The sequence below is a fragment of the Ursus maritimus genome, unplaced genomic scaffold (assembly GCF_017311325.1).
Source record: "Ursus maritimus isolate PB19 unplaced genomic scaffold, ASM1731132v1 scaffold_3, whole genome shotgun sequence".
In the NCBI taxonomy this organism is placed as follows: Eukaryota; Metazoa; Chordata; class Mammalia; order Carnivora; family Ursidae; genus Ursus; species Ursus maritimus.
The window spans coordinates 1,300,562-1,321,931 of NW_024425563.1; the positions used below are offsets into that span (position 1 = coordinate 1,300,562).

At 57.4% G+C, this 21,370-nt stretch overlaps 1 protein-coding gene across 1 annotated transcript in view; it reads left to right on the forward strand.

Moving 5' to 3' along the window:
- PTPRN2 (protein tyrosine phosphatase receptor type N2) overlaps positions 1–21,370 on the forward strand; it is a 796,662-nt gene that overhangs the window by 696,580 nt on the left and 78,712 nt on the right. The window contains exon 13 of the mRNA XM_040644526.1: positions 10,527–10,721. Coding sequence (XP_040500460.1) covers positions 10,527–10,721 — 195 coding nt within the window. The remainder of the gene's footprint in view (positions 1–10,526; positions 10,722–21,370) is intronic.

Here is a 21,370-nt window from a genome sequence, read left to right on the forward strand (position 1 = left end):
CCCCCCCCCCCCGCCCCGGCCGCCCAGCCCACGTCAGGCCCAGGTTGCCCTAAGCCCTAAGAGGCGCACGATCAATTTTCAACGGACTTGGTGACTTCAGCTCTTCTGAATTTGACCCGTACGTGTGGGGCCGCTCGAGACTGGCTCTGCTCACGGAGGCCGAGCCCACGAAGCTGGAGCTGTGAACTTGGAAGGCATCGCAGACTTCTCGGGAACGCTTGTAACTTCATGGTGGGAGGGTCTTTGGCCGCCAGAGCCCCGCACGCTCGGGGCAGGTGTCTGTTGTCTGACCTGCCGCACAGATGCGGCCCAGCTGGGCTGCTCGGGGCCACAACGGCTGCAGGCCCATCCGATGGCCTCGTCTGTGTCCCAGCCAGCTCCGGGTTCCCGCGTGAGCCGTGCTCACGGAAGCCCACCTTACGTTCGGGCTGTCGGAGAAAGACGTCTGTTGAAATGATGCGCTTCCTTCCTCTGGCTTGAGTCGGATGTTTATCAGGAGCAGAGCAAAGGGAGAAGGTGAGTGTGCCTTTGGTCTTAAAGGAGAGGCAGGCTCGAAGAAGACCGGGTGCAGCCCATCGGGTTCCAGACACATCACACGTGTGTGGACAAAGCCGGGCATACTCACACGTGGCCTTCACAGCCTCACCTGTCGGAACGGGCCACCTGCAGGTGTCGTGAGACTGTAGGAAGCCTCCGAACTTGGCAACACTCTTGAGCTGTCCCCGGGTGCTAGACGGGCCCCGGGTGGGAGGATGCAGCCTTGCCCTCTCTGCGGTGGGACTTGATTTTGGCACCCAGGCAGCGGTTCTGCCCGGGCAGCTGGACGCTGAGGGTGTGCCCCGGTGAGCAGAATTTCTGCAGCCGCCCCTCTGTGTTCGACACCCAGGGAGATAGAAAGCAGATGAAAAGGACTTCTGTCCTCAAGTTCCGGAGGCGAGACGTAGTTCACGTCCTGATAACTCGAGGACAGCACAGGATGGCCGTTCCTTAGGGCCCAGCCGTGGGGTCGCGCCAGCACGCGCGGCAGGGGACAGAGGGACGGATGATTGCCCTGCCTCCTGGGCTGGGGGCAGAGAGCAGAGGGAAGGGGTTCTTTTCCTTCTGACACGAGACTACTCGAAGACCCTTCCAGATTCAGAAGACTGTGGAAAAGTATTTTCGCTTCTATAAGTTATAATATGTCTTTGAGTTTTATTTTGAGAAAACATCTTGCAAAATGGGATAAAATTACTCAATATTCCTTGGCAAACACTGTTTATCATGGAGCTGTTTTGGTTAGTTTACGAGTGTTGTGGAACCCAGCACTTAAACTAACGCAGCTGCACGTTGGTCCACAGGCGCGTGGTTCGCAGCCCCAGGATATAGGAGGGCGGCAGTGGTGGGGTTGGAGACACCGCCAGCGCTCCGGGGAGCAGTCGGAGTGGCCAACTGTCCTGCCAAGTTCTGGAGCCCGGTTTGGGACTCGCCCTGGAGAAACGTCCCTCCCGTGTGGCGTGCGTGTGTTGTCCGGCAGTCGAAGTCACTGGGAAGTCCAGTGGAGGTGGTGAGGCGGTGTCCCAAGACACGCCGCGGAGGCCACGTGTCAGAAGCCTGGTCACGTGGAATGAGCTGTGACCTGGGCCCTCCATTCAGGGAGCTGGTGTGGCTCTGGCCTAGATGAGGGATGGGCCGCCCAGGGTCCCAGCGATGGCTCTGACTCTGTGGGAGGAGAAGGGAGGATTCTGTTTGTCTCCCAGAATTGGCTGTGGCCCTGTGTTCCCCCAGTGTCCCCTGTTTGTCACCAGTGTCCCCTGTGTGTCCTCCCAGTGTCCCCCGTGTGTCCCCCCAGTGTCCCCTAGTGCCCGCCAGTGCCCCCCGGTGTCCCTCGTGTCCCATGTACCCCCCGGTGTTCCCCCAGGATCCCCCCTGGTGTCCCCCTGGCATCCCCCATGTCCCCCAGTATCCCCCCTGGGCTCCCCCAGTATCCCTCTGGTGCCCCCCAGCATCACCCCAGTACCCCCCTGGTGTCCCCCCGGTGTCCCCCCTGTGTCCGCCCAGTGCCCCCAGTGTCCCTTCCCAGTGTCCTCCCAGTGTCCCCTTTGTGTCCCCCCAGTGCCCCCCGGTGCCCCCCAGCATCACCGCAGTGCCCCCCCAAGTCCCCTGGTGTCCCCTCAGTGTCCTGTGATGTTGGGGAGAGCCCGTCCAGCACACAGCAAGCTCGGCGCTCGTTTTTCTCCCACAGCGGTCCTACTCAGATGAGCTATTTTTGGTGAGAATATTTATGTAAAATAGCTCCCGTAAACCACATCAAGAGCTCCTGTCTCCGCTCCAGCCTCGCCAGCCGCCATGTGCAGCGGTCCCTCCTAGGCCATTCGCACTTCTGCCGTGAAATAACCTGCCTTAATAAACCCGCTGGGGGCGGGAGAGGTGATCAGACGCGACGTTGTCTTTTATATGCCTTTTTTTTTTTAATGTGACGTTGGAGCCACTTTGACAATCTGGGATATTTTCTCCCATGCTTTTCCCCACGCGTACTTTCTAAACATTTCACTTAGTCCTAATCCTATTGAATGATAATTTTATGTATTTTAAACACCCCTTGTTTTGGTGTTCCTTATTACAAAATCCCATGTGCTTAATTTAGAAAAAAAAAAAAAACAAAATGAGCAAAACAGAACAGAAAAGACAATGACCTGTTTTCCCCGCCTCGGCTGGAGCCTCCGGTGGGCTCTCCGGGTGCCCTTCCGGGTTGCCCCCCCACCCCGTGTTTGCTTCTGCAGCGGGGTGTCCGCGGTAAAGACCTCCCTGCGCTGTGAGCCCCTGGCCTCCGCGTTCCACGGGCAGCTCGCAGCCGCCCCGTCCGCCAGCCGTCCCGGCGAGGCCGCCTTGTGGGCGCTTTGTGTGCCATTGTTTGCGCTCTATTTGTGGGATTCTGCAGTGCCCTCTGAGCGGGGACCGGGTCCCTCCCCAGAGAGGGCCGGCTCCTTTCAGCGCGCTCGCTCCGTGTTTTATGCAGCCTGGAGAGTAATTGGCCTCGCTCCCTCCCCGCACACCCTAATGAGCCGTGCCTCTGCTCCGCGCTTTGTGCCTTCCTCTTCAGTTCTGCCCCGTTACCACAAATTACGCTCTCCAAGTAACCCTGCAACTCCAGCCGCCCTTTGTGGACACACTCAGGCAGCGCGCGGCTTTGTTCCGATTGTGCCTTGAAAGGTACAAAGCGGTTTTTCTTAAGCCTTTGTCGTCTTGGTCTTTCTTTTGGCAGAATTTGGGAATGACAGGTCTTTTCTCTCAGAGCGATTCCCACTCTCTGCAATTTTCCCCCATCAGATAAAGATTTGAGAAGTGAGACATTTGCATTATTATGTGTGTGGATGGATTTCTGCCCCCAGAATCCTATTCAACTTATTTTTTGCAAATTGTGTTACAAAGAAGTATGAAATCCTCAGGCTCTGCAGAGATGCCCCAGGGCCTCAGGTGTCACAGAGGGCAGGAGGCTTTATGGGAGGTGGCGGCTATGGGGTCAAGACGTGTGTGCACTCCTGTTCCCTGAGAACGTGGAGCTCTCTGGGCTGACCCTGCTCAGAGGGGTCCTGCCCCGGGGCCCGGGGGTGCGGGCCGGTGGGGGCGTGTGAACGGTGGGCTCTGGACGCGCTGGAGGGAGCCCCACGCCACACAGAGGCTGAGACTTTGCATTTCCCCGGAGAGTTTGTGGACACCTGGGTGCAGGCACTCGTGTTTTTGCCTTTCCTGACAATCGAAGAACCTTTTGGGTATTTTAAATAGCGTGGCACAAGCTTCACGTGTCTACTGTGTGATCGGACCCTTAAATTTAGGGGCCTGAAAACACCATTCTTTTCTTTTTTAGAAATCCCGTTACTCTGGTTGCTATGGAAAGGGTGGGGAGAGCGTCCCCTTGCTGACGACAGTAGTCCATCGTCACACTGGGTTCCACGTGGCCTGTGGTGCCATGGTCCAGCAGGGGTGGCATCCGGGCAGGGGGCCTGGCCTGGTGTCCTGACTCCCTCTGCCGGCTGTGTAACCCCCTCTGCACCCGGGTGTGTGGGAGCCCTGCAGCCCGGCGGCTGGGACACGCCAGCGTGGCGCTCAGGGCCTTATCCACATCCGCTCCTAGAATCTGCCTCGCCAACTCTGCGCGGTCACGGAACGGAGACGCAGGGAGAGTCGAGCACCTCATCCCAGGTCATGCAGCTGGCAAGGGCCTGAGCGGGATTCAGAGCAACCTGATCTGGGCCCGCGGTCCTTGCCTTCGGCCCTCTGGTCGGACGGGTCTCTACGTGGGCTGGGATCTGTCTCGGGCCTGTGTTCACCACGGATGGATTTCTCTTTCTGCCATGGGATTTCCTCTAAGACACTAGTGGTCTAGGATGCGTGCTTTTGACCGTGGACAGCTGCTGTGGGGAGGGCACCCGTGAGACCGTGTCATCTTCTCATTATTGTGCATGCACATTTTCCTCGGGAACATGAAATGATCTGCATCTGTTCTCCTCAAGAACTTTCTTCACACCTGGTGGTGGGGTGGGGAGCACACAGCTAAGAAGGGACAGAACAGAGAGGCAGAGATGGGTTGATCTCTCCGGAAAGACCTGAAACCCATCTCCAGGGCTGGATGTCCTGGAAATGTAGAGCCTTGCGGTCCCTAAGTAAGTGACTTCCCCTTTTGCTATCTGGAAAACAAGTCTCTAATTCACGCCTGCATTGGCGTTTTCTTCCGCATTGAATGAGAGAAGAAAAGCGATTTGGTGAAGCTCCCAGGGGGAGTGACTCGAGAACCTGCAGTGAGCTCTCTCGGGGTCGGGAGAGGCACACAGCAGGTGTGCATAGGACGGAGCCCAGCATAGGCACACAGCAGGTGTGCATAGGACGGAGCCCAGAGCAGGTGTGGATCTTGGGTGCTCAGGGCCTTCCGGCGCGTAAGTGGGCCGAGGGCGCCGACTAGGGAGCCGTTGGAAGGGGGTTGTGCGACTGGCTGATTGACCCCCCGTGTGGGTCTGTGACTAGAAGACCCATTTGATGGGACCCGCCTTCCTTCTTCCTTCATAATTAACTGCCTCTTGGTCTGAATCCCATGAATCACAACACAGAGATGGGAATTATCTTACACACTCGAGGTGGTCAAGCTGAACGCCATTTTCCTTAATGTGGTGCTACCCTTATCATAACTTAGAAATGAAAGTGGGGTTGGAATGGGTCTTAAACATGGTAAGAGTTTTAGTTTTTAACGAGGGGCTGGAAGGCACATCCTTTTCCAGCCAAGTGAAGATACATTTGGGGAAAGTCTCTACGACACTCAGGGCAGGACGTGCCGGGGTTCCCAAGGAGGTGCTGGCCTCGAGGGCGAGGGGGTCATGATTTTACCGGGTGCGTGCCCTCGTGGTGAACACCCCCGAGGGGCCTGCATCTCCTTTCGTGGTATCCGTAACCCGACCGTGGGAGCCTGCGTTGCAGGTGTCGGGGATCCCGTTTTGCTTGCTGCCAGGATTATAAATTAGAGAAACTTCAGGCGGCCCTGGGCCGGGCTCCAGGTTTCTTCCCGAGCTTGCCTGCCTTGTCTGTCGAGCGTTGCCCGTCGTCTTTTGCTCAAGACGCGCCCCATGGGTGGCCATGGCCCTGTGTGTCACACTCACAGAACGCTCCTTGCCGAGTGTCGCTTGGGGACACGGTGTTTGTCACCGGTGGACCGAGTCTGCTCTGTGCTGTGCGGGGCCCCCACAAGCCTGACGGTAAATGCAGGGCAGGAAAAGCAGGGAGCACTGGGGTCTGATCGCATTTCCAGGTAAGGCGAACTAATGCTGCAAACTTCACATTACATTTTAAATAAGTGTCTACGCCCAGCCCGACGCTGGGTCACTGCCTAAGGGGGCAGAGGGGTCACGCCTCCACATGTCTCTGTGTGGACTGCAAGTGCCTTTTTAGGTGTAGGTGAGACTTTTACATGCAAAGTGTAGTGTTGCCTAGAGGCCAGTGGAACTTTCTGTTCTGAGGGGAGGGCAGAGGCTCTCCCTCTCCCGGACAGCTCTGCTGAGAGCCTCACATCTGCATTGTGCAGGACCCTGTGCCTGACCCCGAGCCTGACCCCGAGGCTGACCCCGAGCCTGACCCTGTGCCAGACTCTGTGCCTGAGCCTGACCCTGAGCCTGACCCTGCACCTGACACTGTGCCTGACCCTGACCCTGAGCCTGAGCCTGACCTTGACCCTGTGCCTGAGCCTGACCCTGACCCTGTGCCTGAGCCTGACCCTGACCCTGTGCCTGAGCCTGACCCTGACCCTGACCTTGCACCTGACCCTGGCCAGACCACAACTGAGTCAGGTTGTAGTCTGCATCTTGTCTTTTAAAAAGAAGTTCGATCGTCTTCAGGAAATTCTAATTTTAAAGTAATAGTACAGAGACTGGTCAGAATACAGAATTTTCGTTACTCCTTTACAAACCGTCATCAACCAAAAGCACTAACTGAAGGGACCTATGGTGGTTCGCTCAGGGAGGGCAGCAGGGCAGAGAGGAGGGTGCAGTTCCCACCTGTGGGGGCTCACGGTCAGGGTCCCCCCCCGCCCCCTCAGAGGCACAGGGCCTGGCTTGTGTCCCCTCCTGGCTGGCGTTTCCGTGAGGAGCCTCTGGTTTTGTCCCAGACGGACGGACGGGCGCGGCCTTGCTGTGTCCGGCCTGGAGGGAGACCCCGGAGGCCGGGCCTCGCCCCCGCAGTCCGAGGCACCCTCCTCTCGTCGTGTGCTCACAGCTTGTGTTCGTGACATGTCCTGCAGCAGCCCTGCAGTGCGGGGCCAGCACACTGTTCCTTCCTGCGTCTCAGATCAGGGAGAGGAGGTGGGAGAAGGTGCGCGGTTTTCCCCCGGTCACAGGAGGGCTGCTCCGTCGTCCCCAGAGCTGAGCTCAGACCCCAGCCCAACAGCAGCTGCTGGAGCAAACCCCTGAGACGGGGGGCTGGTCCCGTGGGAACCTCAGTCCCGAGAGCTCGCACCTCAGCAACGGCCGACTGCAGGGGGGCACAAACGGCAGGTGAAATTCTCTGTGGACGCGAGGGAAGCCTGTGGGTGCAGGCTTGCTGTGGGCCAGACAGACAGACCTCCTACCTCTCCGCCTTGTGCTCCCAGGAGAGCTGACCGCAGTCGGAGCACGGCGACGCCGGCAGGCACAGCGGGGGCTGGAAATGAGCCCCCACAGGGCCGTTTTCTCCCTCGCTCCTGCCACTGACTCCATCCACCTGGGCTTTAGCCCCTGCAGACCCCGCACGGCCTCTCACCACGCCTGGCGACCCCACCAGCAGATCTGCGGCGCCTCGTCCTGGAGGCCCCCACCCGCCAGCTCCCATCCCCGCCGAAACACCCAACAGATGTGGTCCGTGCTCTGGGCTGGGCCACGCGTGCGGGGAGGTCAGGGCCCTGCCGGTCCTACTCCACAGTCCTGCCGGGCAGCGGGGAAGGTTTGCATGCGTAGCCAGAGCTGAGCGAATTATTACTTGCTAACCACGGGCCAAATGGCGCTGAAGGTGAGTTCTGAGCACATGTGCTCACAGGAACCAGGAGCCTGGTTTCACAGATGGGGAAACGGGGACTTGGAGAGGCTAGGTGGTCTGCCCGAGTAGGTGCTGGAATTAGGCACTGTCACTCAGGCACTGTGGACGGGGGAGTGACTTCCGGGAATCCAAGGAGAAGAGCCCAAGGCGAACGTGTTCCAGCGCGGGTCTCCTGAGCCCCGGTTTCCAGGTGGGACCTGCTGGGACAGCACTGAACACCCGGCTGTGCACGTCTCCCTGGCGCCCGGCCCCCTCCAGACCCTCGGAAAGCCCAGAACACCAGCCTGGCTGGCAACGGCGGAGAGCACAGCTGTGGGCGGCCGCCCACAGAGGCGGGGGCCTCACAGGCCCCAAATGCACAGGGACTTCAAAACCAAGAACCCACTAACCTGAACTTCCTGTCAGAAACCCATCATCACCCCTGCCTCAGACGCTCCTTGTCTCGGGCTCCTGTGTTCCCGGTGCAGAAATGGGGCAGCGGTCAGTCCAGAGTCCAGGTCCTGGGCGGGTGGAGCCTACCCTCACCGGCAGGTAAGGATGGGCTGGAAGAGGCCGTGGGCCCCCCTGACTCGGGAGTGCTGCAGCTCTGCCGGTGAGGGGCCCTCCCCAAGTGGTGCCCCTCTCTAGGCCACATCGGGGCGATGGCCACACTCTCGGGGGGCTGCTCTCAAACCAAGCTGCCCAGGAGGCTGGTGTGCCCTGTGTGGGATACAGGCTGGGGACCGTTTCTTCTTGGAACCTTCCTTCTGTTTTTAAGAATTTCGGTGTCTTAAAGAAAGACCTACAAGGAGCACCCGCGCTAAGTAACGCTGCAGAGCTCGGCCCCAGGTCGCGGCCCCATGGGGCCCTGCAGAGCGTCCACAGTCAGCCACTACGTCACCGGTCAAACGAGGAGGCCTGCATGGACGATCTGCTGTCTTCAGCTCCAAAATTCTCTGCTTTCTTTAGAAAAATACCTTTGAGCTCGCTGAGCCCCTGAGTTTGTCCTGGCTCAGAGAACTGTTTTAATTTTTACTGCACTGATATCTGCTGATGAGTGACCGAAAACTTTCCCCATAGCGGGCACCACATGGGCGTCCTTCAGCAACGAGACTGGTGCCTCCATTTTCCAAGTGGAAACGCTCAGGCTCGGAGACCTTGCGGGGGCCCGCCCACTAGAGATTGTGCGGTGAGCGAGGGCCCACCCTGAGCACTCACCCTCCGCCTGCAGAGAGAAGAGCGGGAATCCGGGGCTGGGGTCACCCTCCCGTCCCCCGCACAGTCGCGGGGCGGTCACCTAGCTGCTGTGACGTTTGCTTCTTAGTGGCTAAATCTCAACCATCCCGAACCGTCCTCCCCAAAGGCACTGCCTCCCGGAGGACACATTCTGGCTCCCCTGGCCGATGCTGGAGCTGGCTTTATGCTCTGGCTGGAGTTACTATTTGTTCTTGCAGCTGAGCTATGTGAGACCATAGCAGCTGGCGGAGAAACGACACTTGGTACGCTTTCTCCAGACTGAAGTCCCGTCCCACGTGCATCCAGGGGAAAGAAGTGGTTACTAGTACCACCTACCTGATTAGAATTACCTGCTGTGTCTGGGGTTGGTTGGTTGGCTTGTTGTTTGTTTTTAAGATTCTGAGCAAGGCTGGCTAGGCTTTTTAAACAGACTTGGTGTCTGAGCACCATGCGTGAGCCGGCAAACCCCGAGGATGGTGGGGGGTCCAGCCGAGGTGTGCCTGGCTTCCTCCCTCTTCCCTTCCGCGGCCCGCACGGCAGCCCTTTGTGTGAAGTCCACCCTGCAGCCCTGCTCCCTGAGACCCACTGCTCTGGCGGGCAGAGGGGGTCCTCCGCGTACCTGTGCCGGGTGGTACGCGCCATCTGGCTCCAGGCGCCCGTGCCATGCATCCCAGGGGAGCTGCGCTGAGTGGGGTCTTTTCTCTACGGTGGCAGCTGCCTGAGGAAGGTCTTTAACGCCAAGGAGAAGGGCGGCCGGCGTGAAGGATAAGGAACGCGTGTAAGGGTTCCGGGGGCTTTAGCCAGCGCCCTGGGGTGCGTTGAGCTGGTGGGGGCAGTGGGGCACGGCCTCCCCTGGGCGCCACCCCCAGCGAGGGGAGGAGCGCGCGGGAGCTGTGCAGCTCTCCAGCATCTTTCCCCGTGAATGCATTTTTAATTCCTCTTGGGCTCAGATTCTCTTGCAGAGTTTTTCTTGATATCATTTTATTTTGGTGGCTCAAGTTACAGTGATCATTTCAGGGGGCAAAAGGCTGGAATTCATCTGCTCAGGACGCAGGTATTTTGCTAGTGAGAAGTTGGGGGGGTCCCGGCCGACTCTCCAGTGACAGCCAGGAGCTAGCGTGCGGCCCCACCAGGCTCCCTTGCTTCTGAGCCCGCCCCCACCTGCGTGTTCAAACTCCGCCCTGCGTGGGGTCGGCCAGGACCCTGTAGGGGCCTGACAGCAGCTCCGTTCGGCCGTCATCCCGAGGTTTTCCTTTAAATCTGGAGACTTTCTCTTTGGGGGTCTAGGCAGAGAAGCAAACCCTTTTCCATTAAACCACATACTTTCCTTTTTACATGTGATTTTATCTGTGCTCTCTCTCGTGAGCTCTCATCAGTTTGGGTGTTGTTTGGGGGGAAAAGGGAAGAACCAAAAAGAGGTGGTTGTTTTTTTCCTGAACACCTGAGCATGGTGGCAATTCCCATCTCTCCCACCGTGACCGGTGTTCTGAACAGGAAGGAAAGACGGCCAGCTCAGCCCACATGCTGCGTTATTCCAAGACAGTCCAGTGTCAGCACACAGTGGGTCCAGTGCCCTTTTCTCTGAATCTGCGTGTTGTGCATATATGTGTACATGCATGTATGCACGTGTGTACCCGTGTGTGTGTGATATCTGTGTGTGTGCGCGTGCAAACATGGCCACAAGGCAGACCCCCGTCTGCCCCTCGGCTCTCGGGTCGGGCGGGGCTGGGGGGCGAGGCCACAGGCCGTGGGGGCAGCACTAACCTGCCCTCGCTCTCCCCCAGGAGCTGTGCCGGCAACGCATGGCCGTGCGCACGTCGGACCGCCCGGAGGCCCCGCATGCGTCCCGCATCAACAGCGTCTCATCCCAGTTCAGCGACGGGCCGATGCCAAGCCCGTCTGCACGGAGCAGCACATCGTCCTGGTCTGAGGAGCCCGTGCAGTCCAACATGGACATCTCCACCGGCCACATGGTCCTGGTAAGGCCCCTGGTATTCTCCGTCGGGAATCGCAGTTCACACCGTCTGTGGGAAGGGAGCAAGAGCGGAAGGGGAGGGGGGAGCTCACGACGCCCCTCCCGCCCACACACTTGTCCCCTGGGTTCCCGCCACACACCCAGCCTGTCAGAAGTGCCAGCAACAACGTGCCGGCCACCAAGGCTGACCTGGTCAGGCAGCTGACGGCAGGATGAAAGCCCAGAGTGTCAGGGCCCCTCCAACTCCGTCCTCCCGGTGTGAGTGAGGTGAGCATATGCACCCCCCCACACACACGCACGTCTGATCGCGCGTGGGATTCTGCCCTGGACATTCTGGTTTCAGTGGTGGAATGTGCATCTGTGAGTGCCTACTGTGTGCACTGCTGTCGTTCAGCCTCTGACCAAGAAGCAGGCGTGGCGTCGTCCCCCCGCTGCGGGTCAGCAGGCGTGGTTTGGGGGGACGGACGTCCCTCACTTGCTGCTTCTACTTAGCGGTGACTGGGGGCAGGGTGCCGGCTCAGAGCCCTTCTGGGGGGACCCTGGTGTAGACACTTCCTCCCGCCTGTCCGGCTCCCTGTCCTGTCTTTCCCCAAACCCAGTGTCCTCCTCGGAGGGCCGTGCGTGGAGAGCTGGTGCACTGCCCCGCGATGCGTGCTTGAAGTCTGACTTCTACTAAGAGAGAGGCATTCATAATTCCGCCCTTTCTACTGGCTGTCCCCTGAAGGCAGGAGACACGCCACTCCTAGATCAGGCCACACGCGTCTACTGTTTCGTGCTCGCAAAGCTAAAGCAGCAGGCCCTTCGGTCGCCGTGACTCTCCTCCTGGAGACAGAGTGTTCGGGGGTGGCAGACAGAGCCCCGTCTCGCGGCTCCGTGACACGGCGGCAACTCCCAGATCAGGCAGACGGTCTTCACCATCCAGGCTGTGTTCCAAGCGTCAATGTGGGCTGGACCCCAGAAGTGGTTTCTCTGGTCTTTGAACATTTATTTTCTGCGGAAAGTTTCCTTATATGTTTATTTACTGACAATATAAGCTGGTGAAATTGGAGCACAGCCAGCCAACGGCTTAGTCCACTTAGGCAGCCACAACGAACCCCGGCAAACTGGGCGGCTCTAACAGCAGAAACCTGTTCCCTATAGTCCCGGAGGCCGGAAGCCCAACACCAAGGGGCTGACGCGTGGGTATCTGGTGAGGCCCCTTCCCTGTTGCGAGCTTGCGCCTTCTCTCCACATCCACGTCCACCTGCCTGTTCCCACATTCCCACGCCACAGCCGCCAGAGAATTCCTTCTCGGGTCCCTGCCGCGGCCTCTGCTCTCAGGTCCTGACCCTGCGGTGAGGTGTGACCGCAGAAACACGGTCTGTGCCCAGTCGGCCTGCGTGTGGGGGGAGCTGTGAGCCCTTTCTGCTTGTGCAGGAGTCCTGACTCTCTGTCCTCTGACCCCACGTGCCAGACGGGCTCAGGAGCTCTGTCCACCCCGCGCTTATCTTCCTCCCAAGCACTTCCGCTGGTACAGAGCCCAGAGGCCTGGAGCCATGTGGCGTAAGCAAACCATTCGGCATTTTTACACAAATTCTCAGCCACTAAATGACTCGCTTTCAGGCCCTGACAACAGTCCATCCTCACGGGGAAGGCCACGGACACACTGTGGTTAGAGCGGAGCCACGGTCAGCAGGAAGTGGCACTCCCATTACTGGTTCACGGAGGGCCCTCCCCATCCCCAGCACAGCCCATAGAAACCCACGTGTGTCACAACCTCAGAACGTGCCGGAATGCCTGACCTTCTAACTCATTAAGGCGACAAGGAAGATAATTCATGGGTGATCACTCAGCCCGAGCCTCTGTGCGGGACCCTCCGTGTTTACCAGACAGCTGCATGACGATCTTCCTGAACTGCGTGCTAGGGAGTCGGAGACCATCAGCTAAATTGCGTGAGGTCCAGGCAAATCCCAGGAACCTGAAGCTCTACGGGTGTCATGCAGACGCGACATCTTAACTTACGGGGTGATGCAGTCCACGGCAAGGCTGTTCACCTCTGGACAAGGTGGAAGCAAGGAGCACCCCAAAAGTCGGAAGGGACTTGGCTGAGTCCCCCGGAAAACATATTCGCCACTAAAGCCTGGGCCGGGGTGCAAGATGGGAATGCTGTCTTCAGCAAAGCATGGAGAGCGTGTTTGAAGCAATCAGTGGCATGGGAAGCTAAAAAGCCAAATATGGACCCGACACGCCGGACCACTGTCAGGAGTGGCTGACCTAGGGTTGGCGCTGACCTAGACCCTGGGGGCTGACCTAGAACCTGGGGGTGGGGCCAACCTGGAACCTAGGGGCTGACCTAGTACCTGGGGGTAGTTAGACTTAGAACCGGGGGGGGGGGGGGCTGACCTAGAACCTGGGAACTGACCTAGAACCTGGGGAAGGACTGACCTACAACCTGGGGGAGGGCTGACCTAGAACCTGGGGACTGACCTAGAACCTGGGGGAGGGCTGACCTAGTACCTGGGGGGCCGGTTGACCTAGAACCTGGGGACTGACCTAGTACCTGGGGGAGGGCTGACCTACAACCTGGGGGAGGGCTGACCTAGTACCTGGGGGGCCGGTTGACCTAGAACCTGGGGGAGGGCTGACCTAGTACCTGGGGGGCCGGTTGACCTAGAACCTGGGGACTGACCTAGTACCTGGGGGAGGGCTGATCTACAACCTGGGGACTGACCTAGAACCTGGGGGAGGGCTGACCTACAACCTGGGGGCTGACCTACAACCTGGGGGCAGAGCTGACCCAGAGTGGAGCTGACCTAGGGCCAGGCTCACATGGGGAAGGAGCCCTCAGACCCCTGGCTCTCTGGGTCTGGTCACTCTCTGCTGTAGAATCCTGGGCTACCTGTGCAGGGCTCTGTGATCTCCTGCCTGGGAGCTGTAGCAATAGAATTCTAGAAATAAACGCTCCACCCAGCGAGTGACAGGACCCTCAGAGGGGAAACAGGTGGCCTGGGGCTTTGCATGGAAGAATGGAGGTCAAGGGAGACAGGGGTTTGGGGGGGGTCGCAGGCCACTGCTCCGTGGTGACAGCACTGATGACACTAGCCTGCTCATTCCTGGGGATGAGGCTGAGCCCCACGTGTCTGAGGGGAGGGACTAATACCCCTGACCAAGGGGTCTGGGGTGGGTGGACGACCTGCCGAGAGGTGAGTCAAGGGAGCACGTGTTGACCAAGGCCTGGGGACAGCACGGATTGAGGACGTGAGAGGAGGAGCTAGGGCAAGGAACCGCAAAGGAATTCTCTGGCCCCTCCCAGGAGCTGGTCTTCCTGTGCAGACCTAGGACATTACAGCCGCCCTGCGGGGGCACCGAGGGATCCGCTTGAGAACAGGGTCTGGGAGGCCAGGTTCATGGACCCCACCCTTCAGTGAGCAGGGGGGAGGCAGTGGATCTGGGTCGGACATGGTCCTGGAGCTGTGGGGAGCGCAGGGCTGGGTGGGGAGTGGGGACGCCGTGCGTTTGCAGGAGGCATGGGACAGCTGGGAGCCAGGCCGCGAGGAAGGAAGCACCTGCATCAGTAAAGTGATGCTTGCAAGGGAGTGTGGCAGGAATGAATCAGGGCTAAGTGCAGAGCTCTGAGAAACACAGACCTGTGAAGCGACCTTATGAGACTGTTAGAAACACCGTGGTGTCTTGAGTATGTGAGGGGGAATGCAGTGGGTAAGGTCAAGATTCACGTTCGAATTTAGTTTTTTAAGAGGTCTGTTTCCACACCACATTGTCCTCAGAAGTTGAGCATGGCCGCTTTGTAGATGCCGAGAGTAGGCTGCTGTCCTGAGAGTTACTGATGTCCAGGAGCCCGCCGTGAAGCAGGTGTGAGAGCGCGTGCAGACGGAGCAGCCGTGAGGGGCCGTGAGGAGCCGTGAGGAGCCGCGAGGGCGCGTCTCGCCATCCACAGCACTCCCCTTCACTTCTCTCCAGATTTCAGGGAGCGGGGATATTGGGGGAAGGTTGGCTTAATGCTGTCTCCGGTAGGAGACATAGGAATAGAGAACATAATTAAGGAAATTAGAGGAATAGAGAACATAATTCAAGAAAACGGTGCTGAATAGTCTCTTAAAAATACACCTTCGTCCATGTTGAAGGTAAGGACTGTGACCCTTGCGTCCCCTTTGTTCTTGGAGACGATAAGGCAGGAGTGAGCATCACTGACCGTTTGTGTAATGGCCACCATCTAGAAGCCACGCAGTGGGAGCTGACGTGTGCCCGTTTCACAGACGAAGACCACAGGACCGAGTGCTGATACGTGCAAATGAGCCTGCCGACACAGGGAAGAAGGACGAAAGGCCTCACGTCGTCGGGAACAGAGGGAACGGGCCGCAGCAGGTTTGGTGACCGCGGGCTACGGAAGGCCTACAAGGGGTGGAGAACATCGTGTCCTGCGTGGGAGTGGCTCAGGTGCTGGCAGAACCCGCCGCGCCCACCTCGCCACCAGCACCCGCCTCCTGCGCGCCCCGCCTTCGTCCCGGAGCCTCGCCTTCCGACGTGTGTGCTTCGAGGGGTAGCTCCGCTGACCGTTCCCATCCCGCCAGCCTCCTTGGCTTAACGCTCCTTCGTATTACGGGTGGCACAAGTCACGCTCACCTGGGAAGGCTGGCTGGAGAGGCTCGGACGCTGGCTGGAGGAGCGGGGGCCCGCGGGGCTGCCGGCGCGGCCTTGGGCACCTTCGTCCTTAAAACCGGTACGTGACAGTCTTTCTAAAAGGAGCCGTTCTGTGGCTCCCCTTCCCTGGCCCTGCTCTCTGAGGCCTGAGCGAGCGCCCACAGCAACCTCGCAGCCTTTCGCACGGTGAGGGGACCAGCCCTTCCCCCAGAGCTAAAACTACTGTAGGTTTTTTGTGACAAATAACTAGCAGCTGCTCAGAACCGAACACCGTCCTTCACCTGACGTGGTGTCTGAGAGGTGGCTCCGTGGGACCGTACGTGACTCAACACTGCCCGTGGTAGCGGACCCATGTCTTTCTGCTATTCCATGTACAGTAATTTATTTATTTTATACTGCTAAGGGTGATTGAGGCAATTTTCAAATTTTGCCACTTCAAACAAACAGCACATGTGAAAATAATTGTCGGCTAAATTTCTAGAAGACCCTAGGTCATCGAGGATGCCTTTCATTTATTTTGAGAGGAATTGGCAAACTTCCTGCCAGAATGTTTGACAAGTTGACACTCCCACCATCTATGTAGAAAATGATGCCTGTGTCCCCAGACCCTCCCCGGCCTTGGGTACTGGCCACCCTCCATCTTTGCCACTGGTTTGTGGAAAATGCTATTTTAAAGCAGTTTTAATTTACATTTCTCTCATTGTGCATAAGATTGAGCAAGTTTTCCTACATTTGGGAGCTATTTATCGTTCCTTCCAAGAATGGCCTCGCAAGTGTCCCTCAAGGGCTGCAGGGCCCCGGCTTCTGAAGTCTGCCGACTACAAGTTCTGCACATTTACACAGCGTGAGCCACGGACGCCAGCAAGTGTGTACCACCCTCGGCAGCGTAGGGAGACCGAGTCACTCTTGTCTCTTCTGTGTGTGGCCGATGAGTCCCCCGTGAGAGGCACCGCTGTTGACTGGTCTGGGTAAAGTCTCAGGAAGAACCACAAAGAAGAACCTTCTGAAAGTCACCCCGGGACCGAGATCGGCGCCAGCAAGTTGGAAACAGGCGGTCTCCGTGCCTCCGGACGTGTGCTTCCTGTGTGCGGGAATGGCGCACCAGTGTTGTGAGCCGGGCAAGGGGCGTCGTTTCAGGGTCTAAAAATAACTTGCCCAGTAACATCGGTGAGAAGAGTGCCCCTGAGAGGCACGAGGGCCTGGCTGCTGTGGAGTCTTTGACCTCAGAGGACCTGTCCTGGGGGCCGAAACAGCAGAGATGTACTTCCTCACGTCCTGGACGCTGGAGGTCTAAGACCCAGGCGTGGGCAGGGCCAGTTCCTCCCGGGGCTGCTCTCCATGGCATATGGATGGCCGTCTTCTCCCCGTGTCCTCACATGGTCATCCCTCTGTGCGTATCTGTGTCCTGATCTTCTCCTCTTATCAGGACACCGTCACATAGTCAGGGCCCATCCTCATGACCTCATTTTCCCTTCACTACCTCCTCGAGACGCCCTCTGCAGATAGTTACGCCCGGAGTCCTGGGGGCAGGGGCTTCCATGCAGGAAGGAGGCGACTCAAGAGCCCATGACAAGTGCTGGTGCTGGAACAACCCGTGTCTTCTGCAGCTTGAAGCAGGTGACAGGTCCCGGTCTTTCCCTTCGCCATCCTGTGCCCCGTGTGCTGCAGGGGCTGCGCGGTCAAGAATACTGCCCGTGCCGGGCTCTGAGAGCTGTGCCAGGACCAGAAGGAGAGGCTGCCACACCATTCACGGCTCCTCCTCCTTCCAGGCACAGCTCACGTCTCCCTTCCCAAGCCGAGCCTGCGGCCCGTCGCTGTTGCTCTGGGAGAAGGCAGCTCAGCAGGAGGCTCCCGGGGAAGGGAAGTAGCCAGGGAGTGTTAACACAGTTAAGGAACAGCATGTGGCAGGCCTGACATCAAGCCTGACCGGTTTGCGCCCAAAAACTGGGCCCTGGGGGCAGGTGCTCAGCCTGGGAGGGGCAGGTCAGGAGCACCTGCTCCGTGAAGGGGTCGCAGGGAGGGGGCGTGACTCAGCCCAATGTTCCAGGTGCTGAGCCCCATGGCCAGGTGCTCGGCTTCAGGGAGATCACCTGATCACCTGCACCTCCTCCCGAGGTTCCCTCGCCGGTGGGATGGGGATGGGTGGACGACGGTGCACTGCCCCCGCCCCACGGCCGGCTGCTGAGGCACCCGGAGGCTCCTTTGGCAGCTGGGACATTGGCAACTCTCATTAGCTTGGTTTTGACACAAGGCAAAGAGTGTCATTTCTGTAGTTCAGTCTTTATTGGGAGGCATGGATTCTTTGTTATATTTTTGATGAGGGGGTGTGATTTGCCGTGTTGTTTTTAAAAACCTGCTGTCCTGTTTAAAATGCTAGGATGAGGCTAGAATGCTTCCCTGCTTATTAGACCTTCTCGTAGTAAGTAAATTGGGTAAAGCCGAGAAAGTAAAGTCAGGTGTCTAATCATATTTTTTTAATTGAATTAAAAAATCAAACACAAAATTTGGTAGTTAGTAGGTCTATGAGTTAATGTTTATGAGGGGAAGAAATTGAAATCAACGACCAAAACAGGTCATGGAGCTGGTTCATTCACATACATGTGAACAGGAAATAGTTTCTGAATGCCCAGCGCTCTACTGGGGCTTCCTTCAAAACCAGCCGGACAGGATGAGCCAAGAAGAGATGCATGTCCGTCTGGCCTACTCAGTGACCCCTAGACCTCCCAGATTTGCAGACAGTGCTCGGAAGAATGGATGGCAGCAGGAGTATTCCATGCCCAGGATGGAGCGATATGATTATGTAGGTACAAGTTACTGTGAAAAATTAACACTATCTAAAAAGTAGTTTTTGGAATTGCATCAAGCCTGTGGTTCCACAAGTAATCCACAAACAAGCACCCGCCGAGTTTGCTCATCTTTGTGCCCTTAGCATTGAGCGCAGCTCTTGGACAGAGCGGGTGTTGGATAAAAATCGTCTGGGTGCCCAAGTGCAGCCAATGATTAGTGTTTTGCCCCTGAGAAGTTTATAGTCTACCTGAAGTGAAGAGGGGTGAACATCTAGAAAACCCTGGACACAGCCAAATGCCAAATCGTGCTCTTTTACTGGAAGACTTCTTCATTCTTTATGAAGGAGGGGAGCTGGCCCTGAGGGGTACTGAGCGCAGTCTTAGTCAAGGAGGAGAGGGTGTTTGGGGTGGGCAGGAGATGGAGCGGGCAACAGCACAGCTCCTCGGAGCCCTGAGTCAGTCCCCAGGACTGGAGTCTATGGAGGACGAGATAGGAAGTCAGCGTGTAAACCTGGACCACATACCAGCCAGACTGAGCACCTGAGCGTGAGCTTATGCTTGATCCCTGCATGACTGCCATGGTTTCTTGAAAACAGGAAAAGCGACATTCTCTTGTTCATTAGCGAGAAGGTGAGAGCCTCTATGACAAACAAGCCGGGGACCGACAGGGTCAAGACCGCTGTTCTCTGATGTGTTTTCTGAAAATGTTCTTAGTTAATCCTCACACTTGCATAGTAGATCAGCCAACGGTCAAGGTCTAGGTAACGTTTTCCCATTCCTTAAAAAATCCTGTTGTCTTCGATGCTGTAGCTGTTGAGAAGATTGCTTGTGACTGGCTCAGTGTCTGCCTTCACGGGTCTTCCCACTTTCCTCCTGGATCCTACACCCTGGTTGTTCCAGGATCTTCCTGGGCCCAGTCTGGGTGCGGACCTACTTTATTGTTACTTTTGTTCCAGCTTTACTGTGTTCCCCTGTTGGAGAAGCCCCGTTTTGCACTGGTCCTCAGAAATGACAAACCACTCACCACTGACGTGTGAACATCTGTGCTCTCTGGTCTCGTGGAAGCATCCAGGGCATGTGTGCTCCCGTGGCCCTCACATCTCTTCCACGTGTCTTCCACGCATGCTCTTAGTTGTCCCTCCACCCTGCACTCCAGGGCACTCCCTTGGGTCTGCTGTCCACTTTGCATTGTTTCTCTTCAATAGCATCTAAACCATATGCAACCACCCGTCGCACTGATAATTGCAAGGAACACCTTTTCCATCTGTGGTTGATCTCTTCATTCTTTTCTGAATCTGCCTGCCTTACTGTTCTCCTACCTTCAGTCCCCACTGCAATATCTTCAGTCACTGTAAGTGTGTTATTTGGTTGTTTCTGTCTAATGCTTCTGTCATTTAGGATCTTCTGAATCCTATCCTGCTCTTCAGGTGTTTGCTGAGCTGCTCAGGGGAGTTTGTTGTCTGCTGGGTCCTGTAACTTCCATCTTTCAGAATTCTGTGAGACCATGTTGAGGGTGTTTAACTCGAGAGAGGTTCTGGGATCACTTTGCCAGATACTCTAGGCTCCCATTAAACCGGGACCATCTTTATATCAGTTCCACACCTAGAGATTTTCAGACCACCTACATACTGTAAATTTGAGCCTCAGTCCAGAAGAGTCCTGTGGTCCAAAAGCCTTCCCGTTCTGAATCCATGTAGAAACGGACATGCTTTCTTGTGGCCTGAGCAAGCCCTTTCTTGGGGAACGGGGTCTTCCCAGGGTCCTAGTGTGGGGGGCGGCTCCCACATCCACCTCCTTACCTTCCATCTGACAGGGTTGCCCCCAAGACCTCACATGGACAGCAAAAGCCACGACCCTGGGTTTAAGGTGCAGGAAATTGTACACCCTGCCCTCTCCCAAGGGCTCGAGTGCCTCCGGGTCATGAATTAACCACTGCACTCTCCTCTTCATTCTGGATTTCTGAGGATTTCCATGCATCTTACAAAAAGCTGACTGTGACATTTATCCAGCATTTCTACGTGTCTCACAGGGGAGGCTCTTCAGGTCACCTCATTCCTCATGTCTCTGGGAACGTAAGACTTAAAGCAAGTTAAACAAGAGAACACAGGGAAATGGTGTGTTGCCATTTGATTTTACACGGCCTGGACTGTCACGTCTGAGAGCCAGCGTCATGTTCTGCATCATGAGGAAGACGTGTAACAGTGGCAAGATCTTGTCAGAGAAAGCCAGGCAGTGACGTCATTCAGACTGGTTCCCACACCTCCCCTTCGGTCTGCAGGCTTCAGGAAGTGCTCACACACCCACCCGTGAGTCCAAAGCAAGCCATCCGTGGGTGTGCACTGCTGGGAGCCTTGGACCCTCGGAGCTAACAGATAGTGGCCGTGGAGGAGTCCCACGCGGCACCCATGTTGTGGTAACAGTAGAGGCAGCTGTTAGCAGGGGTGGCTCTGGGCTCCGTGGCTGCCCTTGTGGGGCCAGAAGAGCAGGCGGTGTGATATCTGACAGCACACTCTCACTTCACCCATCAAACCTCGAGAACTCATGGGCGTGTGATGCGCGCCATCCACGGTCGGATTGGCAGTTGAGCTGGAAAAAGATTAAAAATATATTTGGTAGTCTTATCTCTCACTTTTCACCCTAAAAAGTGAAGATAATTTCTGATAGATCAACTCACTTCTCTTTCCTACTTCGAACTGCTCATTTCAAAGGCACTGAATGAAGAATGCTGGCCCACCGGCTCCCGCGGCTGACGACGGAGCCCGGCTCTCTCGCTGTCCTCACCACCTTTGGCTGTCCTGGGGCCGCGAGGACACTGTGGGAAAGTGGAGGAGACTCAGGCCACTTCCCCCCTGAGCAAGAGGGGGAGACCAATACTGGGTCTTACATGAGCTTTTCTGGCATTTACAGTGGGCTCTTCCCCTTTCCTGTGTATTGCTCACGGCATGGAGCCCGGTGGTTCTAGAAGTTACAGCTCAAAGACGTGTGGGGTGCAAGGAGCGCTGTCAGAATTCCGGCCGGTGTGTCCTAATACCGTGCTGCTCAGGGTCCAGCATTTCTAAGCGGGTGCCGGGAGAGAAGGTCCGCGGCTGGCGGTCGGCCCCGCAGCCCTCACCGGGACCCCTGCTCCCCTGAACCGGGTCCTAACAGTGCGTAGGCGGTGGTGCCGAGCACCCGGTGCGGCCGGGGAGGGCCGGCGGCTTTGTGACTGGGGTGGGGCGGGGGGGGGGGG